Source organism: Thermobia domestica, chromosome 11 (assembly GCF_964235325.1).
Source record: "Thermobia domestica chromosome 11, izTheDome1.hap1.1, whole genome shotgun sequence".
Lineage (NCBI taxonomy): Eukaryota > Metazoa > Arthropoda > Insecta > Zygentoma > Lepismatidae > Thermobia > Thermobia domestica.
Genome location: NC_137464.1, coordinates 36,648,700 through 36,670,098, shown reverse-complemented (window position 1 = coordinate 36,670,098; position 21,399 = coordinate 36,648,700). Strand labels below are relative to the sequence as shown.

General features: G+C 36.2%; 1 protein-coding gene across 1 annotated transcript; it reads right to left on the bottom strand.

The window, feature by feature from the left end:
- Nucleotides 1-2,326: 2,326 nt before the first annotated feature.
- Nucleotides 2,327-21,053, bottom strand: RpS29 (ribosomal protein S29). Its single transcript, XM_081730376.1, has 3 exons — nucleotides 20,894-21,053; nucleotides 15,219-15,318; nucleotides 2,327-2,417 (listed from the first exon to the last, which is right to left on the bottom strand). Exons 1-3 carry the CDS (start codon nucleotides 20,953-20,955, stop codon nucleotides 2,409-2,411), a joined length of 171 nt encoding a protein of 56 aa, XP_081586502.1. The 5' UTR covers nucleotides 20,956-21,053; the 3' UTR covers nucleotides 2,327-2,408.
- Nucleotides 21,054-21,399: the final 346 nt, after the last annotated feature.

The following is a 21,399-nucleotide window of genomic DNA, read 5'->3' as shown; positions in this document are numbered from 1 at the left end:
TATTTCAAGTGTTACAAATGATTTTTTTTTTTCCACAATCACACAAAAGTTTCTTTGCACTGATGATCAGTTGTTCCCAGTATATCGTAGATCACCCTAATCATTTTACCTTACAGAGTGTTTCAAAATAACACCGATAACGTTTGAGAAGTGATACCTGACACGGAGATAAAAGTATAGACCAACCTGGGTGCATAAATGCTTCCCTTTGGAGTTATAGGCTGGCGAAAACACGAAAAAATTAATTTTAAAGGACCATAGCTCCAATACCATGGGACCTACCGTAGTCAGGTCAAGACTTCACTTAGTAATTGGTATGTACCCTATCTAAATATCAAACTTTCAGAATCCTGCGGTATCCCCTCAATTTTTATAGAGGTAGTTCGTGAGCACCGCAAGATTCTGAAACATGTATTTTGGATAGCGCACATATTAGTTCCTAAGCGAAGTCGTGACCCGATTACGGTAGGTTCCATAGTTTTGGAGCTACGAACCTTTAAAGTTATCTTTTTCAGATTTTCGGTAGCCTGTAACTCCGAAAGGAAGCATTTATGCACCCTGGTCGGTCTATACTTTTTGTTCATCTTCGTGTCAGGAATCACCTCCCAAACGTTGTTGTTTTGAAACACCCTGCATATGGTACAATAACAGGAATAATCTACAATATGCAGTCGGCAAATCATCAACAATACTTATGAATTTTTTTGTAAGTTTTAAAATACTGTCTGTATCAAAATTGTAAAGGTCATATTGTGAAAAAAGGCCCTTGTGTGTCCCTGAGATAAAATGTCTGAACGTGACACTCGAAATATGGGAAGAAAAATTGAGGGAACATTAGGAGGTAAGTAATCCGTTATAACGTGTTTGATACCCTCCAATAGTAATTATATTCCTTACCTTAAACTAATACATTTTACTATAGTACAGCACTCAACTAGATAATTACGAATTCTAAATTGAGATGGTATAAAAATTTTCCTTGTCCAAGTTAGTGAAAACTGCTTCAATGTAACTCAGCATACTTTTGCAGGGACACACACGAATAAACAAACTTGCCGACACGTAACCTCGTTATACGTCTGCAAATTAACTAATTGGCACACGCTGTTTAACAAAAATCGCCAAGCAATTTCTACGTTTTCTCTTTCCACAGCGCATTTCCAGATTCTTCATTATTCACTTATAGTCATATTAGTGTGTAGGGTATACATGAAATATTTGTTTCTATTCAAATTCAAAATAAATATTTCAAAGCTAGGGATATACTATTAGGTTCGTGCGAATGAAATGTCCTCTCCATGTACGCACTTTTTAAAGACCAGAAAAATCACAATTGTTGTTATCGCTCACCCAATGATTGGATTTCGTGGCGAAAGTAGTCTGGATTCTTCAATCCGAAGAACTCTTCAATCAAAGCCTTCTCCACATTGCACATTCACACGACCATGTTCAATAATGCAGTGTCCCCTGAGCATTTGGCCCCATGTTTCTCGATACGTACTTAATTTGTGACTATAGACGAGTGACCTTTGTTCATCGTGTTGGTGACTTCCCCAGACATCAAAACGAACATTTCATTCACACCAACATAATATTTATTGAAAAAGAATGGAATTAATACCAAGGAGTGCCTAAGCCATCTTTATTTTTAGCCAATTTATGAATGTGGGGGAATTATTTTTCTGTTCTCTTTGAAATGAATTGAAATATTAAAATATAACTTCCTGGTTACTTCAAGTCTGGTTAAATGTCCCCTGCTTTCTCAAAATGAAATTGCATTACATACGATTAAATTCGATTAGCAAATAATAGGATTATATGTAACTATATATAATTTTCACGAAGTAAGGAACATTTAAATATATTTGAAGAAGGAACATTTGAAATAGATTTAAAGAAATCAAAATCAAACCATTCAAATTTCAGTTTATTTAAAAGAAAACTAAGAAATAATCCCCTATATATATATATATATATATATATATATATAAAGGCGCAGGTAATGAACGCCCTTAAAATAGAGCATGGATTCAAGTCTCATATAGCCTCGCTGCTGGACGGGACATTAAATCAAAAAAAAAATCCACGAAAGGGTAATGACATCTTTAAGAATGTCTAAATAGTCTTGTTTCTTTAACTTTCTTTTGAATGGTTTACGTCCGTAAACTCATTTTCAATATATTTTTCCACGAACTTCCACATGTCGACACTTTTACAAGACTTAAGTACCCAATGAATGCTTACCACTACTATCATACAGCTAGAAATGTTTGGATTGAACTATCTATAATTTCAGAACAAAAGTTATTTGTAACTGAAACGCCGATTGAAGTCCAAAGATAATTTATTTCTTTACAATGTAATTACATATAAAAACATCTTCACAGCAGCTTATGGTCTTCGAGTTTTTAGTCGAGCTGAAAAGAGAGAAAAAGAACGTAAGGTTAAATGACAAAATTTTCAGTAGAAAATCAGAATACATTAATACAATTCAGTAATTAATTTGGTTCTATTAATTTTTCCAACATGAATCAACCGAACTACTCCAGTAAAAACAAAGCTTTGCATTATAGAAACAGAGTAACTGAATAGGTTCATTAAAAACACAGTTCTAAAGGGCACTACAAATGGTTTGTGAATGGGGACGGGACACACGGATGTTGTTCTCGACAAATGTGCTGGTGAAGCCAAGTGGAATATTTGATATGTACAGAACAGCACTTCGCCTTGAAATCCGCCAGGATAGTTCTTGTGGTATCGTCGCTTAACGTGAGCTTGTGCTGACTAAAAAAATCAGAAGGGAGTATAGAAGATTGAGTCGCGAATAACTTTCAACCCCCATGTATGCGCAACGGAGTGTTTGAAGGTAAACCTGGTACGAACTTGCAACACTTTTTCACTATCGTAAGTATGTGATGCGTGCACACCATTGCTTCCACACCGAATACGTCTGGGAAAGGCATATCGTGGTATGAGCAATATAAAAATCATGAGATCTTAGCTATCAGTTTCACCCACCAAGATGTATGCAACCCTGTAGTGTCACACGGCTATCCCAGAGTACTATGAACGCAACCTGGGTGCCAAAGTAAGCTCTGGAAGGCATTGAGGCCCAACACTACGAAACACTAACTGCAGATGCCTCTATCGGGTGACAATTACAAGCTAGCCACTAAACTGGATGAATACTGAACTTCCCTCTATCCAATTCTGGCAAAACATGTATCATAATTACACTTTGGTCCACCAAAAATACGTCACCGTAAGGAAACTTAAGGTTATGTAATCGTGCGATACTGTTATAATGGGAGATCCAATATTCCTCAGGTGTGTAAGACTGTAATATCAATCCCGCCTACTATCAGCAACAAGGTCTAACCCTTTACTTTCATATGTTTTTCATTATGAATTTATCATCATTGCTTCATAACAATATAATGATGAAAATCTGTGTCTATATTTATATCCTTCTCTAATGCATTTTCATCTTTTCTTTTCCTCCCATACCTCTATATTTTGTTGAAACTACAGAATTATTTACTTACAGGGATAATTATTAACGATTTATTCTTTCTAACTTGAAAGTATTAAAACATTCGGTCTCCAGAACAGATTTTCAAAGTAAAAGGGCAAAATCTGATCCAAATAAATTTAAGCAAAACCACATTAAGGCAATAGAATTGTATAGTAACCCTATCATTCCAGAATTCACATTTTTCTGTTTAATTAACATTGCCGTGTTGCATCTCAAAGAATTTCAAAACTGAATTTCGCATATACATGAAAGATATCTTGAAGTCTGAAGTCTTGTTTTAGCGGAGTTTAATGGGACCGATGGTGTTTTGGTTGAACGAACAATCGGTTAAACCGGAATAAAGCCTTTTTTTTTTTAAATACAGTACATGTATTTGTATCAGGATTGGCAAAAACCATGGTTTTTATTGAAAAAAAAAAAAAAGGTTTTTTGGTTTAAATAATTTGCTCTATGTATATACATCACATATGGACAGAAATAAGTTTGTTTCGCCTTGGTGTTATTATACAACAATCGAGTTACACTGGAAGGGGTTACATAAGCTTAAAGCAAAATCCAAAACCGCTTCTCGGCTTACATCAGAGAGAAATTGTCCTCTATTTGAACTCGAAACCAGGATTAACTGGCGATACGTCTGCCGACTCGCTCACGAAGGACTCCTGATAAAAAAAAAAATACATCGTACTGATCTTTACATACTTGTTAATATAATTGTCGAGAGCCATTTTAGAAGGACAAAAAAATAAACAGTTGCACAAGTGAAACCATTATACAGAATTACAAATGGACAATTTCAAAATTTTGCAGAGTGCAGAAGAACTAATTCAGCCCAAGTTAGTTCACTACGACTTTTATTAGTCCAAGTTAAAGAAACACGACGACTTAATTTGCATATCAGTAAGGAAAGTGCATAAAGATACGAATTATTTGAATTCACTTTGGTTCTAACCCATTTATACACAAATAGATACCAAAGATAGTTCTGATTTCAATAAATGCCTCTGGTGGGGTTTTGTATGACCCTCTCCCCCCCCCCAAAAAAAAGTACGGCACTTCGATGTATTTTACCAACAGTAAACATTAATTAAACGAAACAATATTTAGAATTTTTCTTTGATTGAAATTGTATAACAATAATAATAAACTATAAAAAACAACAAACAAATAATAACAAACTATAACAAACTATATTTTGTATTTTACCAACAGTAAACATTAATTAAACGAAACAATATTTAGAATTTTTCTTTGATTGAAATTGTATAACAATAATAACAAACTATAAAAAAAAATCACAAAAGAAATATTCATAGTTATAAAAAGAACAAAATTTGCTTTTGTAGCATAATCTCTGAGTACTGAATGGAGAATTTAGGTCTGAATATAATACGAATAATATACGGGAGTGAAACGTGATAATCCACAAATGTGTGTTCATCAACATTTTAAGAACACTTACACTTTTACGAACATTTTTCGTTTTTTGGTTTAAACCAATTGTTTTTTTTTTTTTTTTTGAAAAAAAAAAAAAAAAAAAAAGCTGGTTTAAACCAGCCAACCCTGATTTGTATCCAGACTGTCAGGTGTCTCTAAGACTTTATAGTACAGTACTTGTGCTGAAAATAGACGGGAATGGGGAGGTGGGTGAATATATCCAACGCACTGTAAATGAATTTATTCTTTGATAAACAGACAATTAACAGGGTTCCCACTCTCTTTCCCAAAAAAATTCCAGAACATATCACCAATTTTCAAGGACTTCGACAAAGGAAGGTATAACAGGATTGCAACTGCAGGTTCAAAATTTACAATAGTGAAATGAAAAGTACAGTAGCTTATGCAGTGAATAGTAATGCAAATAAAGTATTAATACACAATATTTAAATACCTAAAGCAGAGCGGTTTTTTCTCCTTCCAATTTTCCTTATAGCCACCCGATCCACACACATCCAGCACATGTAGTTTCATTCTTTCTACTGACAGTTTAATTGTGCACCGAACAAATTTACAAACAAAAATCTGTTTTTCGTACATAGCATCTTCATTGCGTGACAGTGTGTCAGATATAATTAGGCGAAAAAAAGGAATTACACTATAAATTTTTCAAGTATGGAATTGTGTGATTTTCTCATCTATAGACATAATTTCTTCTTTAACGAAGCTGATCTACGGATGGCATTTGACTTTGTCAATAAATTAAAGCAAGACTTCTGCTCTGCTTCATGTGCAAGCTGGTTTGCTTCAGTCTCCAAAGCTTCACTTGTTTCCATCAATTTCCTTTTCTTTTTCTGCAACTGCTGTACATTTTCACTTATCTCTCTCCTTTTGCTCTGCACTTGACTTTCTCTTTCAACAGTCCTAATTTTCTCCAGCTCTGCCATGCTGCCTTGCATGGAAGGCATGATGCAGAATTTCTTTCGTGATGTTATTATACACCAATCTATGGAGGATTGATACCGGTACAAAGCACAGTTTCTGGAGGATACTGCTAATGAAGATAGAATCCAAGAATGGGTTGACAGACTAGTGGATGAGAGAGAGTTCTAGACAACCACCCCGTTGGAAGAAAGAAAACCCACCAACCACCCACACAGGCACGATTATGATAAATGATTATCCAGCACAAACACAGGAATAACAAACAACAATAGCAATCAATTAAAATCTTCATTATAATTATGAAAAATCTGACATTCAGTATTTCTGTAAATTTCAAGGACATTTCCAGGTTTTCCAGGACGAGTGGGAACCCTGTATTAGACTAAAATAAATACTGTACATTGTTGGTGCTTTAATTTTTTTCCGATTTGATTAACTCAGAACTGCAGGATAAAGTTATAAAATGAAATCTTTGTTTAACGTCCCACATTTATGCTCTTTAGGCTAAATCGAACCTATGACTACGACCACGTGCATGCAGCCCGCTAGGCACTTGGGAGCAGATGATTTGTCCTTATCTCCAAGCTTCATGCCAAAATATGGTTGGTTTCCGAACAAATTCTGATATTTGTTGACATCTTGTATTTATCACGTAAGTTCTACATCATACATAACAATGTATCAGGGATACACTACCATCCTGAAATTTTACAAGTATATTTTCCCTCGCACTCACTGAACTGCTGATTCCTGAGGTGATAACGTAAAATGCCCGAGTTCAAGGGCATTCTATTTTCTCCTTCCCCACTCTATATACAAAGTTGCTATATCTAGAAATGACACTGTAATGTAAATTTTGCAGCCAAATTCCCGTAAAGAGCCTTAAGAAGGTTGGGAGGGAGTAGCGAATCAGGAAAAACTTAGGGTGATGAAAAATAATAAACATTTTCCCGTTCAGTGGCCAAATTAGTAAAGAACACCCTTTACTTTCCAAATCCTATTACCCATGTTGACCTATGTAATCTGCAATTTAGAAAGGGTAAGATACTTAACACTTGGCAAACTGATATGCTGTGGGAACACAGGCTCGACAGATTTTGAAAGGGCATTTTATAGAAAACATTTTGATGTCGATATGATAGTGCTGGATCATATGAATGGATAAATTTTACGGCTACATTCTCATCATTTATTGCTTCACCAAATCCAAACACAGGCTAAATACGAACTAAACATAAACTGTGCCCATGTTCCAAATCAAATTCCGAGGTGATGATGCAGCATTTTGTCTTTCTGCATTAATTATATTAACTAAGAAGCACATAGTGAGTGAACAAACTGAGAGCACAAACCTGGAACTGTTATTGCTTGATGAAATCTCATCCAATTTAATACTTAATACTATCATGTCTTGCTTTGGTACAATCCGCGGCAAAAAACCTGCAACATGAGGATGTAAGTTTATTGTGAAACTACGCCTAACAGCACAGGGAATGAACATAACGTCTAAGTGGAACGAATCACGCCAGGATAAACCTCGGCCTCCTCCCGTGCACACTTATTTTGGAGCAAAAGACTTCGTCATTTCACAATAAACTTATATGTTCATGTTGCAGGTTTTCTGCCGCGGATTGTACAAAGAAACTTCAATATCTTTTACTGCTTACTTACAGAATATGTACATATCAACAACATAAACTATTTGTTCCTTACGGGAGCTTTGCGAACTATCAGTCTGATTTAAATCACTTGATTTTTTTTTAAATAAACATCGTTCATTAAATCCAATTCCGAAATAAATTGATTTAAAGTGAAAATAAGTAAAATCCCGTTTCTGTTCTGTTATTTCGATTATGGAAGATAATAATCATAATACAATGAGACTCAAATGTACAGTATAGTATGAAAACAAATGTCATACAGAGGTTAAGGGAAAATCCCGTTTTGAACGGGTAAAGTAGCAATCCTGCTTTCTTCTCTTCGTAACATTGGATTTGGGTTTTTAAATCGTTAACTATTCCAACGGGGAAACCACTATTGACATCTAAGACGAAGATTCTTCTGTGTGCGTGTCTGTATATTAGTTCCCAGATAACAGAGCATATTTAGAGGGGTCCCATCTCCTCTCCGAAATTTTTTTAGATTTTATAACCTTAGGCAAAATTTATGTATTTCGTGTCTCAAGCTAGTTACGATTTAAAAAAAAAAAAAAAAAAAAAAAAAAAAAAAAAAAAAAAACATGTACCTGCCACATAAAAGTAACTTTTGTAAAAAGAAAAAGTGTCATTTTGATAAACGTTGCTGTACTTTTTCCTTAATGCTTAACCTTTTAAAGTATATAATCTATTTTTAGGTGATAGGATAGAATTTTCATTATTCGATTCAAAAAGTACCAATAAAGCTTTTTACTTAGTTTTTCAAGACTGGAGGCATTGTAGAACAAGTTACATATGCTTCCACGCCTTTCTGCGTCGAGACATAGGATGTGATAACCGTCATAAATAAATAATAATAATAAAAAAAAAAACTTTTTTGTTATGCCTATTTTTATTATTTTTTGGCGGGCTTACATTTTGCATTTAGAAGACTGACATTTTGCACACTCGTTCATTGCACCCCTTAGTATTTTTCAGATGTTTTCTGATCTCTGTGTGAAAACAGAGGTGTCCAGAGGGGCAAAAATGCAATAAGTTATTTTTAACAAAAAATAGCTTTTTCGCGATTTTCCCGCCTCATAGAGACATATGAATGGCACCGTTTGAAAGGCTGTTCTATTCTGAAGAGAATTATGTACGAACCATGATCTTAGGATAAATAGGAATGTGTCAGGAAATTGTTACCTGAGATTCTGTTTTATAGGGGTATCTTGGGTAGGTGGGGGATATTATCTTTAGCGGGCTTACTTTTGCACCTAGAAGATTGAAATTTTCGACACGCATTCAGTGTATCCCTTAGTATTTTTCAGATCTCTGCCTTACAACAGAGGAGGGGGTACAGAGAGGCAGAAAAGTAAAAAAAAAAAAAAAAAAAAAAAAAAAAAAAAAAAAAAAATTAAACAGAAAATCCCTTTTTTTCGTGATTTTCCTGCCCCAAATATACGATGAAGACATTTGATGGTACCGTTTGAAAATCTGTTTTATTCTGAAGAGAATGAGCAAATCATGATCCTAGAATAAATAGGGATGTCTGAGGAAATTTTTATTACCTAGGTACATCCGGGGCATTGTGGGATGGTCTTAGTTCATTGTTAAATATTTTTTCCGCCCTCACTATTTAAGATAGAAGCTTGAAATTTAGTACACTCCTTAGTATCTCCCAGTTGATTTTGAGATCTGTGCGTTAACACAGGGGAGCCCAGAGGGGATCAAAATTAAAGTCAGAAAAACTCCTAATTTCTTTCAAAATTTTCCGCTTCAGGGACATGATAGGGAAATGTGAATGTTACCGTTTCAAAGGCTGTTCTATTCTGAAGAGAATGAGGTATGAATCATGATCCTAGGATAAATAAAGATGATGCTGTAGCGGCTTGACTGAAAGTCTTTTAATTTACCTAAATAATAATAATAAAAAGACAATTTAAATTTTCTTCAGTTCACGACTTGTATTATACAAGAAGAAGAAAGATTTGATTTAAATCCAAAAAATCGATTTTTAAATAAAAAAAAAATCATCAAAAATGATGTTTACGGTTAAGTGCATAAAATGACTCTTTGCAACTTAAAATTGAAATTCTTGCTTATAGCAGCACTATTTTAAGTTCTTACCATTCTTATACTGTGCTGCACTGTGAATTCCGACGGTAACTCATTTTCAACACGATGAAGCCCCTTCCTATTATGGTGTTAGACTAGGGCCATCGTAACCTGAGCTCTGACAGATCTAACATCGTGTAAGTTGACGACAGTGTTGCGAACCGTCATAGCAAGAAGAATCAAAGCGACCACATGACAGAATGATAAAGGAATCGAATTACTTTATCACTGATTGAATCAGATTATAAGTTGAAATATTTACGAACTAGATATTTAAAAAAAATAATCGTACTTCACTTTACTCCTCAACATTCCAGCCCAACGTAGTTCGACTAGGCCTAAAGATATTGCCACAATAATGAATACTTTTTTTCTTTTTCCACTTATTGACACAACTCTGTCCTTTTGACAAATTTGCTACGTAAATAGAAGTGGGGTTACATGGAACAACCGGTCCACCTCCCTATCGCCGCAGGGAGTAGGTTTTCGTGGAATTGAAAGCGAAGAGGGTAGTGAGTCTGTACTGCTCTTCTAAAGTTCAAGGGCAATGAACCATTATTTGGAATGTCAGACTGAAATGAGTATAATTTCTAATGATCTTTGTAGAAAATTTGTTGACATAAGGAAAAAATGTACCTACATACTCTATATATTACAGAGATTGTTACAATGAGCTTTTCATAAGGACTGATTTAGAAATTGAGTGGTTGGAAAGTAACGAACGTGATCCAGCTATGTTTGTCTTTTCGTAGAAGACATTTTTTCACCAATATGTGAAGGGGAGGATAGGTTTAGACCCACAAAAATACATTTGGAAACACTAGGTTGTTTCCATGGTAACCGAACAGTGTTGTCGCATTTATACCTACTCATTACTATGAAAGTTTTTGTGTTGTCAGGTTGTTTTGATTTTTTGTGCTATCATCTCAGTGCATTGGAGTGAATATTGTGTTGTTATTTTCATTCATCAGTGGAACATAGTTTGTATTCGTATTATTCACATAGACCTAAAATATAAATTTAGTATGTGTATGTGTGTATGTTTGTTTTTATGAACACAATGCCTGAAGTGTAGTAAGGGGGTGCCCTTGACAAGTCAGGCACGGGAATTTGAGTTTTACGTCCCACGCTTATGCCGGTTAGGCAAAAGGAGAACGGGAATTTGTGTTTAATCTTAGGGAATATTTGGAGAAAGAACGTAACGACGGTCCTTTATTGCCATTGAATAAAGTGATTGAAAGAGTAGATTCAGCTTTATACATTAGCCCTACAACTGTGAAAAGAATCACAAAAGAGAAGTGCCTGAAAGACCTCGCTGAACCGACGGAAATTTTATCCACCCTAGGAAAAAGGCGTAAGATTTCTACAGTAAATGGAATTAAATTATCAAACAATTGAAAGCCATTCTCTAACGTAAGTAGTTTTCATTAATTTAAAAAAAAAAAAGATATAACATTATGGGTCTTAGCAGAGTCGTTCTGACGCGTGTTTAGTGTCATACTAAAGAATTGAACTGATTTTGAGTTTAACGTCTCTTTCAACAGCGAGGCTATATGAGACGTGGACCTACTGATTAATGTGGAATCCGAACCACATGAGCTCCCGCCGGGAATAGAACCGGGGTCTCCCATGCCAAAGGCGTACGCTAACCGCTTAGCTACGAAGAAGCCCGATCTCATACTAAGAGTTCGACTAACATATGTTTCCATGCAGTAGTCAGGCATTTAGTATGACGCTAATCATATGTCAAAACTACTCTGCATAAGGCCCTATGTGTTTAGAAGTAACGGTTGTTTTCTTTACGATTTTGTAAACTATCTTAACGCAATACTAATTTGTTTGTTTCTTTTGTCTAATACTTTCGTCAGGCATAATGTTAAATAATATTTTTGTTGTAATACATATATGATTCATTTCCACAAAATGTGCCCCTTGTTGTATTTATATTGTTACAGAAGATAAATATGGCAACCGCGCTTGATCGCACGTGAGAGTTGTCAGAGCTCTTCTTAGCGCGGCCTTACTCTAGTGTGCGTCAAAGGTTCCTAGGGGAACAGATAGGTCACCGCGGTCTCGCGGAATAACTGCCCACATGAACTGTCCTTAAACTCTTGAATTTTGTCTGTGGGGCTACTAAAGCAGATTGGTATATGTTTTGAGGTCCACGATATAAGGTTATCTACAGGAATGCTTCAGGACATGTGGCAACATTTCACCGCAAATTCTCCTACGCATGTAGGATTGGGATTAGGAATTAGATTTCTGGGCTGTCGGCATCTACACCCATGATAGCCCGTCATGTATAAGGGATGACGTTCCTCGGCGAACACACTATCTGGGGAAAAGGAAGAAAGAAAGCGAACTGTATTAGGTACCATCCTGAACTTTGCCTGGTGCGAACGAGGGAAAACCCAAACAAACCTCACTCTGGATGCTGGCCTGAAAAAGCTTTTACACTGTTTTGACCACGTGTCCCCACCAGGGATCGAACCCGAAACCGATCGTATCAAAGACGAGAGCATTAGCGACTACGCCACTGCTGCGAGTGCAGTTGGGGTGGATACAGCGACTTCGCTTGTGAATTAGACGCGATAGCCACTACAAAGAACATGCGCTGTAGCGTGCCATTGGTAGAAAATCTTTCAGTTTAACCTCCCACGAATATATTCTTTAGGCTTAACGTCCCACGATTATGCCGGTTAGGCTAAAGGAGACGGTGATAATGAGAAATGAGTGAAATGGTAGAATCAAGAAAGTGGGAGGAAACGGGAGAACCCCGAGCACGGTGTTTGTCCACCACAAAGTCCATATGGCGCGAGCTGGGATCGAACCAGGGACCCCAAGCACCGGAGGTGAACGCTCTACCACTGAGCCACCGCGCCTCCCTTTTTAGGCTAAGGGAGAAAGATGATTACATACAATGTATCGAAGAAACTATTCCTGAGCTCATTCTCTGTTAGAGTAAGGCCGCGCTAAGAAGAGCTCTGACAACTCTCACATGCGATCAAGCGCGGTTGCCATGTTTATCTTCTGTAACAATACAATATAACAAGGGGCACATTTTGTGGGAAAAGAACCACCTATGCATTACAACAAAAAATATCATTTAACATTATGCCTGACGAAAGTATTAGTCAAAAGAAACAAACAAATTAGTTTGCGTTAAGATAGTTTACAAAATCGTAAAGAAAACAACCGTTCAAAACACAGGCCTTATGCAGAATCGTTTTGACGTATGATTAGCGTCATACTAAATGTCTGACTACTACATGGAAACATATGTTAGTCGAACTCTTTAGTATGACATCGAGCTGCTTCGTGGCTAAGCGGTTAGCGTACGCCTTTGGCATGGGAGCCCCCGGTTCGATTCCCGGCGGGAGCACATGTGGTATGGATTCCACGTTAATCAGTAGGTCCACGTCTCATATAACCTCACTGCTGAAAGAGACGTTAAACTCAAAATCAACTCAACTCTTTAGTATGACACTAAACACGCGTCAGAACGACTCTGCGTAAGACACATAATGTTATATCTTTTTTTTTTTTTTTTTTTAAATATAAACTACTTACGTTAGAGAATGCTTTTAATTGTAGACGATTCCATTTACTGTAGAAATCTTACGCTTTTTTCCTAGTCCCGTCGGTTCAGTGAGGTCTTTCGGGCACTTCACTTTTGTGATTCTTTACACAGTTGTAGCGCTAATGTATAAAGCTGAATCTACTCTTTCAATCACTTTATTCACTGGCAATAAAGGACCGTCGTTACGTTCATTTTCCAAATATTCCCTAAGATTAAACACAAATTCCCGTACCTGACTTGTCAAGGGCACCCCTTTCTTCACTTCTTACGCACTTCGGGCATTGTGTTCATAAATAAAAACACACACATACACATTCTAAATTTATATTTTAGGTCTATGTGAATAATACGAATGCAAACTATGTTCCACTGATGAATGAAAATAATAACGAGTACACCACAATATTCACACCAATGCACTGAGATGACTGCACAAAAAATCAAAACAACCTGACAACACAAAAACTTTCACAGTAATGAGTAGGTATAAATGCGACAACACTGTTCTGTTACCATGGAAAGAACCTAGTGTTTCCAAATGTATTTTTGTGGGTCTAAACCTATCCTCCCCTTCACATATTGGTGAAAAAATGTCTTCTACGAAAAGACAAACATAGCTGAATCATGTTCGTTACTTTCCAACTACTAAATTTCTAAATCAGTCCTTATGAAAAGCCCATTATAACGGTCTCTGTAATACAGACTATGTACACTTTTTTCGATATCAACAAATTTCCTACAAAGACCATTAGAAATTCTACTAATTTCAGCCTGAATTTCCAAATCACGGTTCATTGGCCTTGAACTTTAGAAGAGGCGTACAGACTCGCTACCCTCTTCGCTTTCAATTCCACGAAAACCTACTCCCTGCGGCGACAGAGAGGTGGACCGGTTGTTTGTCCCATGTAACCCCACCTCTATTTACGTAGCAAACTTGTCAAAGGACAGAGTTGTGTCAATAAGTGGAAAAAGGAAAAAAACATCTTATTATATTGGCAATAACGTTAGGCCTGGTGGAACTACGTTGTGGTGGAATGTTGAGGAGTAAAGTGAAGTACGATTATTTTTTAAATATCTAGTTTGTAAATATTTCAACTTATAATTTGATTCAATCAGTGATAAACTAATTTGGTTCCTTCATCGTTCTGTCAAGTGGTCGCTTTGATTCTTCTTGCTATGACAGTTCGCAACATTGTCGTCAACTTGCACGATGTTAGATCTGTCAGAGCTCAGGTTACGATGGCCTTAGAATAGCTGTATGCGATACACTTTCCTTTCCATTTGAATTTCGAACTTGCATTCAAGATTTCAGTGTGGCGGCCATTGTCGCCATCCCTCACTCTACTACCATCTCTTACTAACAAATATCCTACTTCTCTCTCAAGTCTCAAAATAAAAGGAGGTTCAAAGACTTGTGACTCACTCTGCAGTATAAAATATATTTTCTCGTAGTAACCTTTCATTTCTCCAAAGAACTTTTTCTCTAATAAACATTAATTTCAAACCTATCTGTAATAATAATAATAATAATAATAATAAACTATTTTGAAGATAGAGTAATGTAACTATTCACTCGATTTTTAACTAATTTAAATATTTAACATTTATATTTAAAAATATGGCCTTAGCTATTTTCATCCATTTTCTATGCATCTTTTTGTTTCACTGGCTCTTAGCAATCCTCACAACTGTTATAGATAGCAAACAAACTTTAACGGATGTATGGACGAAACACTGCAACCACTTTTTTTTTTTTTCTATATTCCCTTGCTTGTTACCAGAAAACTCCTGCCAAAGTATCAGGAAGATGACGGTCATGGTCAGTTAAATTAACATGGAATGGCCCTTGTTTGAAGAATAACGTACAATACAAACCTATCAATTCATTTAAGTTTTACAGAAAATTACACCATATGATATACACTTTTAACCTGAATGAATTACTTAAATATTTCAACAAGTACCAACTTACCTTTTTGAAACCTATATCCGCTGCATATTCTCTGAAGCACTGCCGGCAGATGTTTAATCCGTACTTCCTGATCAAACCATGTCGGTTCGCACAAGCACGACTACAAATAAATAAAATAATAAATAAATAAATGAACAGTAATACACATATTAATTACTGCACAAGACACGTTCGTTCACAAGATAGAAAAAACATGGCAAGAACACAATTAGTATAAAACACAGTAGTAGTTGTGAAGCTTCCAGATAAGCGTCCACCTGGAAGTTTCGCAGGCACCCTTTTGCCTTTTCTTTCCTTCCTGTCTGTCTGATGAAGTATTCAACGAAAGAGCTTATAGAGAGCTACTTGTATGTGTGATCATGTTTTCACTATTCTCTGTAAATTCTACAACAGCGTTTCCCAACCGGTGTGCCACGAATGAGCCGCTGGTGTGCCGAGAGGAAATCGAAACAAAATTATTAATTCTATAGCAACCAAACTGCAAGACATAGGGAAAAAATCTATATTTGTACTTCACATTGCTACGAATTTCCGCAACGGAAACAAATACTGTAATTGTAATATATTATTGTACATACATTACTGTGTAGCAGATAGTATTCCCGAAACAGAATTTTATTTGTCGGAGTCTCATAGACACGAATGTTGAGAAGTATTTTCCTATGCTTCAGTTGACTGGGTGAGGGACAGTCAGCAGAATTAAATGTCCAGGAAGAAAATAAACTGGTCGATGTGAGAAATTACCGAGGTTTGAAGCTCAAGCTCGTTAAAAATCTGTGCAACTTTCCGACGGAATCAGCATATATTACCAAAAAACAATAAAAGCACGAACTCCCAAATTATCTCTTTATGCATACCAACATTCTCAAATGATGTCAAATTCAAATCAAAATAGCGTTAACGCGATACAAAATTCAGTTACGGGAGATAGGAGAATATCCAGCATTAACATTACTATAGTCCGCGTCACCCGAATTGGCGTGTGGCATCAGCCAATAAGCACGCAGTGAGCTGTTACTAAAACCTTAAGGGAGGAATCTGATCATACACAACTTTTTTTTTTTTTTTTTTGTTCGTATTTGTGGACAATTATGAATTATTCGATTCCTTCCAAAATGTATAGTAAGAGCGCATTGCGAGCTTATTGGCTGATGCCACACGCCAATTCGGGCGACGAGGACTATAAATATTTTCATTCTTTAAAAAAATCATCATTCCTAAAAGAGGGGAGGAAGTGTAAAAGACCATTTGAAAGAACTATTAACGTATAAAGAAAACGGGCTATAAAATGCTATCACCCTTACAGTTCTATCCGTCTCCATCTATAAGGCGTCAATTGGGTTTCGAGGCCTCTGTCTTTCTCTCGTGAGATGAGCCACAGTTCTTATAGGTACAAAGAGAAAATGAAAATAAAAATGACTCCGCAACTACATTCACATCCTCTTTCGCACAACGCTCTTCCCGTGTACTACAAAATTTAATCATCTAAACCTAGACTGACAGAGTCCACCTTAATATTTCTAGTGACTTTAGATGCACTTCTGAGGTACACGAAATTCGGGAGACTGGTTAACTATATTTGAATCTCCTCGGACATAACTCTCTTGCAGCACAGTTTAATTCCCTGTCGCCAATTTTGTCAAGAGAATAATTCTAGAGAAGATTCAGCCTCCTTTTGGATGGAACCAACATCTACCTCTTAAGGTAGCGAGAAATTTCTCTCCTCCAACGAACTCTCTTGTGGTTGGTTCTTATTTGATATTTGGTATTCATTAATGATTGTAAACATCACATGAAGCACAATTTTCCCCACATCCCCACAGTTTTCGAAAACTTACATGCATTTCATTAAAAGGTTTATCTCGTGCGTTATTGATAGCTTGCAACATTAAGTGTGAATTTCACTTGATGTTTGCCATCATTAGTAAAGCCAAAATATCGAATAAAATCTACGTCTTTGTAAGTTGTCATAATAATAATAATAATAATAAAAGAAGAAAATTTATCTTTTATTATTGCAAAACCTCTCGTAACTCCGCGCATCAAGTTCGAACTTGTTCAAGAAGTTCCGCTGCAACCACGAAATAGTAATTACGTAATTCAGTGTCGTTAACATCGTCCTAGTGTTCTCTAGAACCATGAAAATTGTTTTGACAGGTAACATTTGTGTGAACAACAATGGAGAAGTCCTATTACAGTAAGGACCGTATTAAATGTGTTGATTATTTTAAAAAGGCATAAGATAATTGTGTACAGAAAGAATACTTGACAAAAATTTTATCTTGCGGTAAAATATAAGGATTGCATACAGCATGACTGCCCAAACGTACTATTAGGAGAGGATCATTATTTGTGTCCTGTATACAAGGCGATTTGAACGGCAGTATGAAAAATTTTGAGAGGTGAATCCTTCACCGTAGTCTAGGTTTCACCGATAACGGCTGATTTTAATGGCGAAACATTCATGTTTAGCATGTTAACTGTCTGGTTAATGGTTTCCAAATATACATTCAGAGGAACAAATTCTTTATCTTGCTGGTGCACAATTTCATATTTACACCTTCTTTCGTGGTCACCAATTTCTCACACACATTCACGTTGTTCACGGTAAATATTCAAAGCACCCTTTACACAAATAATCACCCTCTCTTAATACTACGTTTTGCACACGCGCTGTACACAATGCATTCGTGCTGTGTATTCGGGGAAAATTGTGCTTCATGTGATGTTTACAATCATTAATGAATACCAAATATCAAATAAAAACCACGTAGTGTCATTTGGAAACAAATAAAAGTTCTGCCAAATTGGCAACACTGCCAACCGAATTACAACGCACATAAAAATCACCATATTGATACAAATCAACTTTCTGAACTTTATCAAAGCTTTAACACATAGTTTCTGATTTAACGCGAAATATATATATTTTCTATTGTCCCGAGCCGATTTTGGATCCCGAGTTGGAAACCCTGCAACTCGAAAATTAAGAGGAATTTGACTCATCTTTATAAGAACTTTTCTATTGGATTTGATGTCAGGATTCATCTCTCAAAATTTTCATACTCCCTTTCAATTCGCCTTGTGTACACGATCTAAATGCCCATAGGAAATATTTACATTTCCAGTACAAAAATCGAAATTTCAATAATTACTTGCGAATGTTTGGGGCTGCAGCCGCATGAACGGTTAACGGTATTAAATACTTAGGTACTTCTCCAATACATGTAAAAAAAAAAATCCAGATTTTTAAAAGGTGGGGTTTTTGAGAAAATGGCGTCTTAATGAAATTTTCAGCTTTTCATCATGCTATAACGTCGGATGTAATAATCAGAAACGTAAGTCCTTTATATTTTCAAGAGACCTTATGGAGTAGATTTTGATGCTAGAAGCAGATGGTTGATATTGCTCGTGAGGACGAAAAAAAAAATGCTTGAAGTTAGAAAAAATTTCACCAAAGTTGGCAACATTGCGAGTGAATTGCGCGATTCCTATTGGACCAATCGATGAATTTTGGCCATCCACCGAAACATACAGCTTTATACCCTTCCTGCTACTGCGATTAAGTTACTAAGTACCCTCGTTTTTCTACAACAAAACTTTTAATTTGACATGGTTTTCAGTTTTTCGAGCAATCCGAGAGGGCAGCCATTTTGGAAGGCTGTATATCGAAGGAAAAATTTTTCTCAGCAAAAAGAAAAAATATGGGTCTAATAATATTGCATGTAGATCCCATATAAAAAAAAATAATGAAATCCGAGACTATGATGGGGATCAATTGTGGTTTGTCTGGACGATTTGAAATGGAATCGGTCTAATGTTACTTAGGAACACAAATATGCAAGCAATGAAAAAACATCAGAATATTATTTATAACGCCTATAGTAACGTACAAATACATTACTATTGGCAGCAGATAAGAGAAGTAAGTTTATCTCATATAGTTTTTTTTTTTTTTTTTTTTTTTTTTGCGCTATCCTTATGAGTACCCTTACCTTCGCTGCAGAAGTACTCCTTCGCTTAAGTTTGGACCCCTGGTGCGCTCCTAGTTTAATTCGGGGTTAACTACCGCAGACGGCGGACCCGAAATCAAACATTTCGAGAAATGAACAGGATCACACGAAATGTCGGTATGCGAGTAAGAAAAATACAATGGCCATCAAAGTAGGTTGAGTAATAAGCGAGAAAAAAAAAAGTCAAAATCCAGACTACACGAGTTTACGGAATGATGTGATATGAGTAGTGATGGGCAGTGGGAAGATGGGCAGCGCCTGCTCTGTGGACGCATCCCCTTCCTTATGCGCCCCTCCCCTGACTCGCTTAATAGCGTTTTTGCTTTTTAGAGGCCACCTAGCACAAGTTTGTTTTGCTTTAGGCACTGTAGTTATTATGTCATCCACAACCATCAACCCTCGTGAAGTCAAACTGCACCTATTAATGAAAGGGAAGGATGAGAAACGCCATACTTTCAGGACTCATTCATTGACTAACTAGGATGTTAAAAAGTAGGTAATAGACTGGGTTCTTGCCCTTGTACTTAGGGAGTTTTTCTAGGAATATCTGTTTTTTATATCGTATGGAAATAATGTGCCCTTGTACTTAGTGTGACTATGTGTGTGGGGGGATTTGAAAACATATCGCATGTCCCGTGCACGTGGATACTTCTTACTGTTGCACTACGTAGAAAAATGATTCTGTTTGGTGTATAAGTAGTAATAGAACACAGAAGAGACTGAGATCACGCTGTACTCTCACTCCATGTTGGAGTGTGAATACAACATGATCTGGGTTTGTTGTGTTCTATTACCACTTAAAAATGATATAGAATCATTTCTGTAGGTAGTGCAACAGTAAGTTGTATCCTCGTGCACGGGAGATGAGAAGTAGCTTTTCTTAACTATTACCGGAACACTTTCTAAGGTGGTAAAAAAGTACATGTCATGCTAAAAGAAATCTTTTTGTATGCGTTTTAACTTTAATGTACTAGCAACATGTTTTCGATACCGGATTGTACATACATGTAATGAATTACGATACGGTGTAGGTTATTGTAAATAAAAATGAACAATGTACGATATTACACTATGCACGATGAAACAGGCTACTTTTATGCATGTCCTGTACTGTAAAATCCACCTATTTGGGTTAACTCCCGCAGATGGCGGTCCCTAAGTACACAATTTACGGAAAAATGAAAAGAATTAAACTAAATGTGATAATGAGCAACAAATGTTAGAACCATCACTGTAGGGTGGTTAATAACAGAGAAAACTAAAATTGTAGACAGTGTGTGTTCGCGGACTGATGTGATATGAGGTTTGCTGGCAGAAGAGCATAATCTGATAGTGTTTCAAACCCACTGTGTTAGTAACTTAGGATAATACAACGTTGAAAAGGGATTTATGTCGGGCCACCATCTACGGCAGTTCAGCCAATTTTAGTAGCGTCTACAATCTTGTTGTTCCTACAAGTGTGAGTAATCTGCAACTTATCATTGATCTAGTAGTTGATACCTACGAAGTATTACTTCAAAAAATACAATGCCTTCACTTTCGTCTTTATCAACAGTAAACATACTTCCCCCAAACTGCAGAGCATGTGAGATCAAATCTAGTTATCGTCAAATATGTAAGTTAATACTTCTTATGATTCTTTCCTATTTATTTAACACTTACCATGACCTTGATCCCTGGCCATATTTTCGAGGGTGAGAATACCAAATATTCTGGAAACCCATATTTCTCTATTCAATAGAAATGTCCACTACACGTGCAACAAACAGGCGCTAATCTGTTCAGGAACGATATCGAAATGGAGGAATGACGTCACGAATACTTTAGAGTTAGTTTTTATTTATTCACTTTGCCTTACGCTTCTCAGGGATTGAGAACTAACATCCACGAATCAGCTGTCACAAATGTTGCGGGATGGAAAGCAACGCAACGCAAAACATAAAAAAAAAAAAAAAAAAAAAAAATCAATCAAAACTGATATGCCAATCAAAACTAAAATGGTTATATATTTGTGTTGATAAAAACCGTTATGGAACAAGGTCCTCCTATACAATTCGAAATAAGTGTTGATTCTAAGATGAGTTTTCATTTCCTTGAATACATACAGACTTTCCATAATTCGTGTAATTTTTTTTACAGCGCTGGAAGATGAAGTTATTACACCATTA

Bases quoted from the DNA above. Each gene is read 5' to 3' on its own strand.
- RpS29 (XM_081730376.1), bottom strand. From the start codon at position 20,955: ATGGGTTTCCAGAATATTTGGTATTCTCACCCTCGAAAATATGGCCAG. The intron at 15,319-20,893 runs GTAAGTGTTAAA...ATTTATTTGTAG, and splicing joins GGCCAGGGATCAAGGTCATG to TCGTGCTTGTGCGAACCGAC.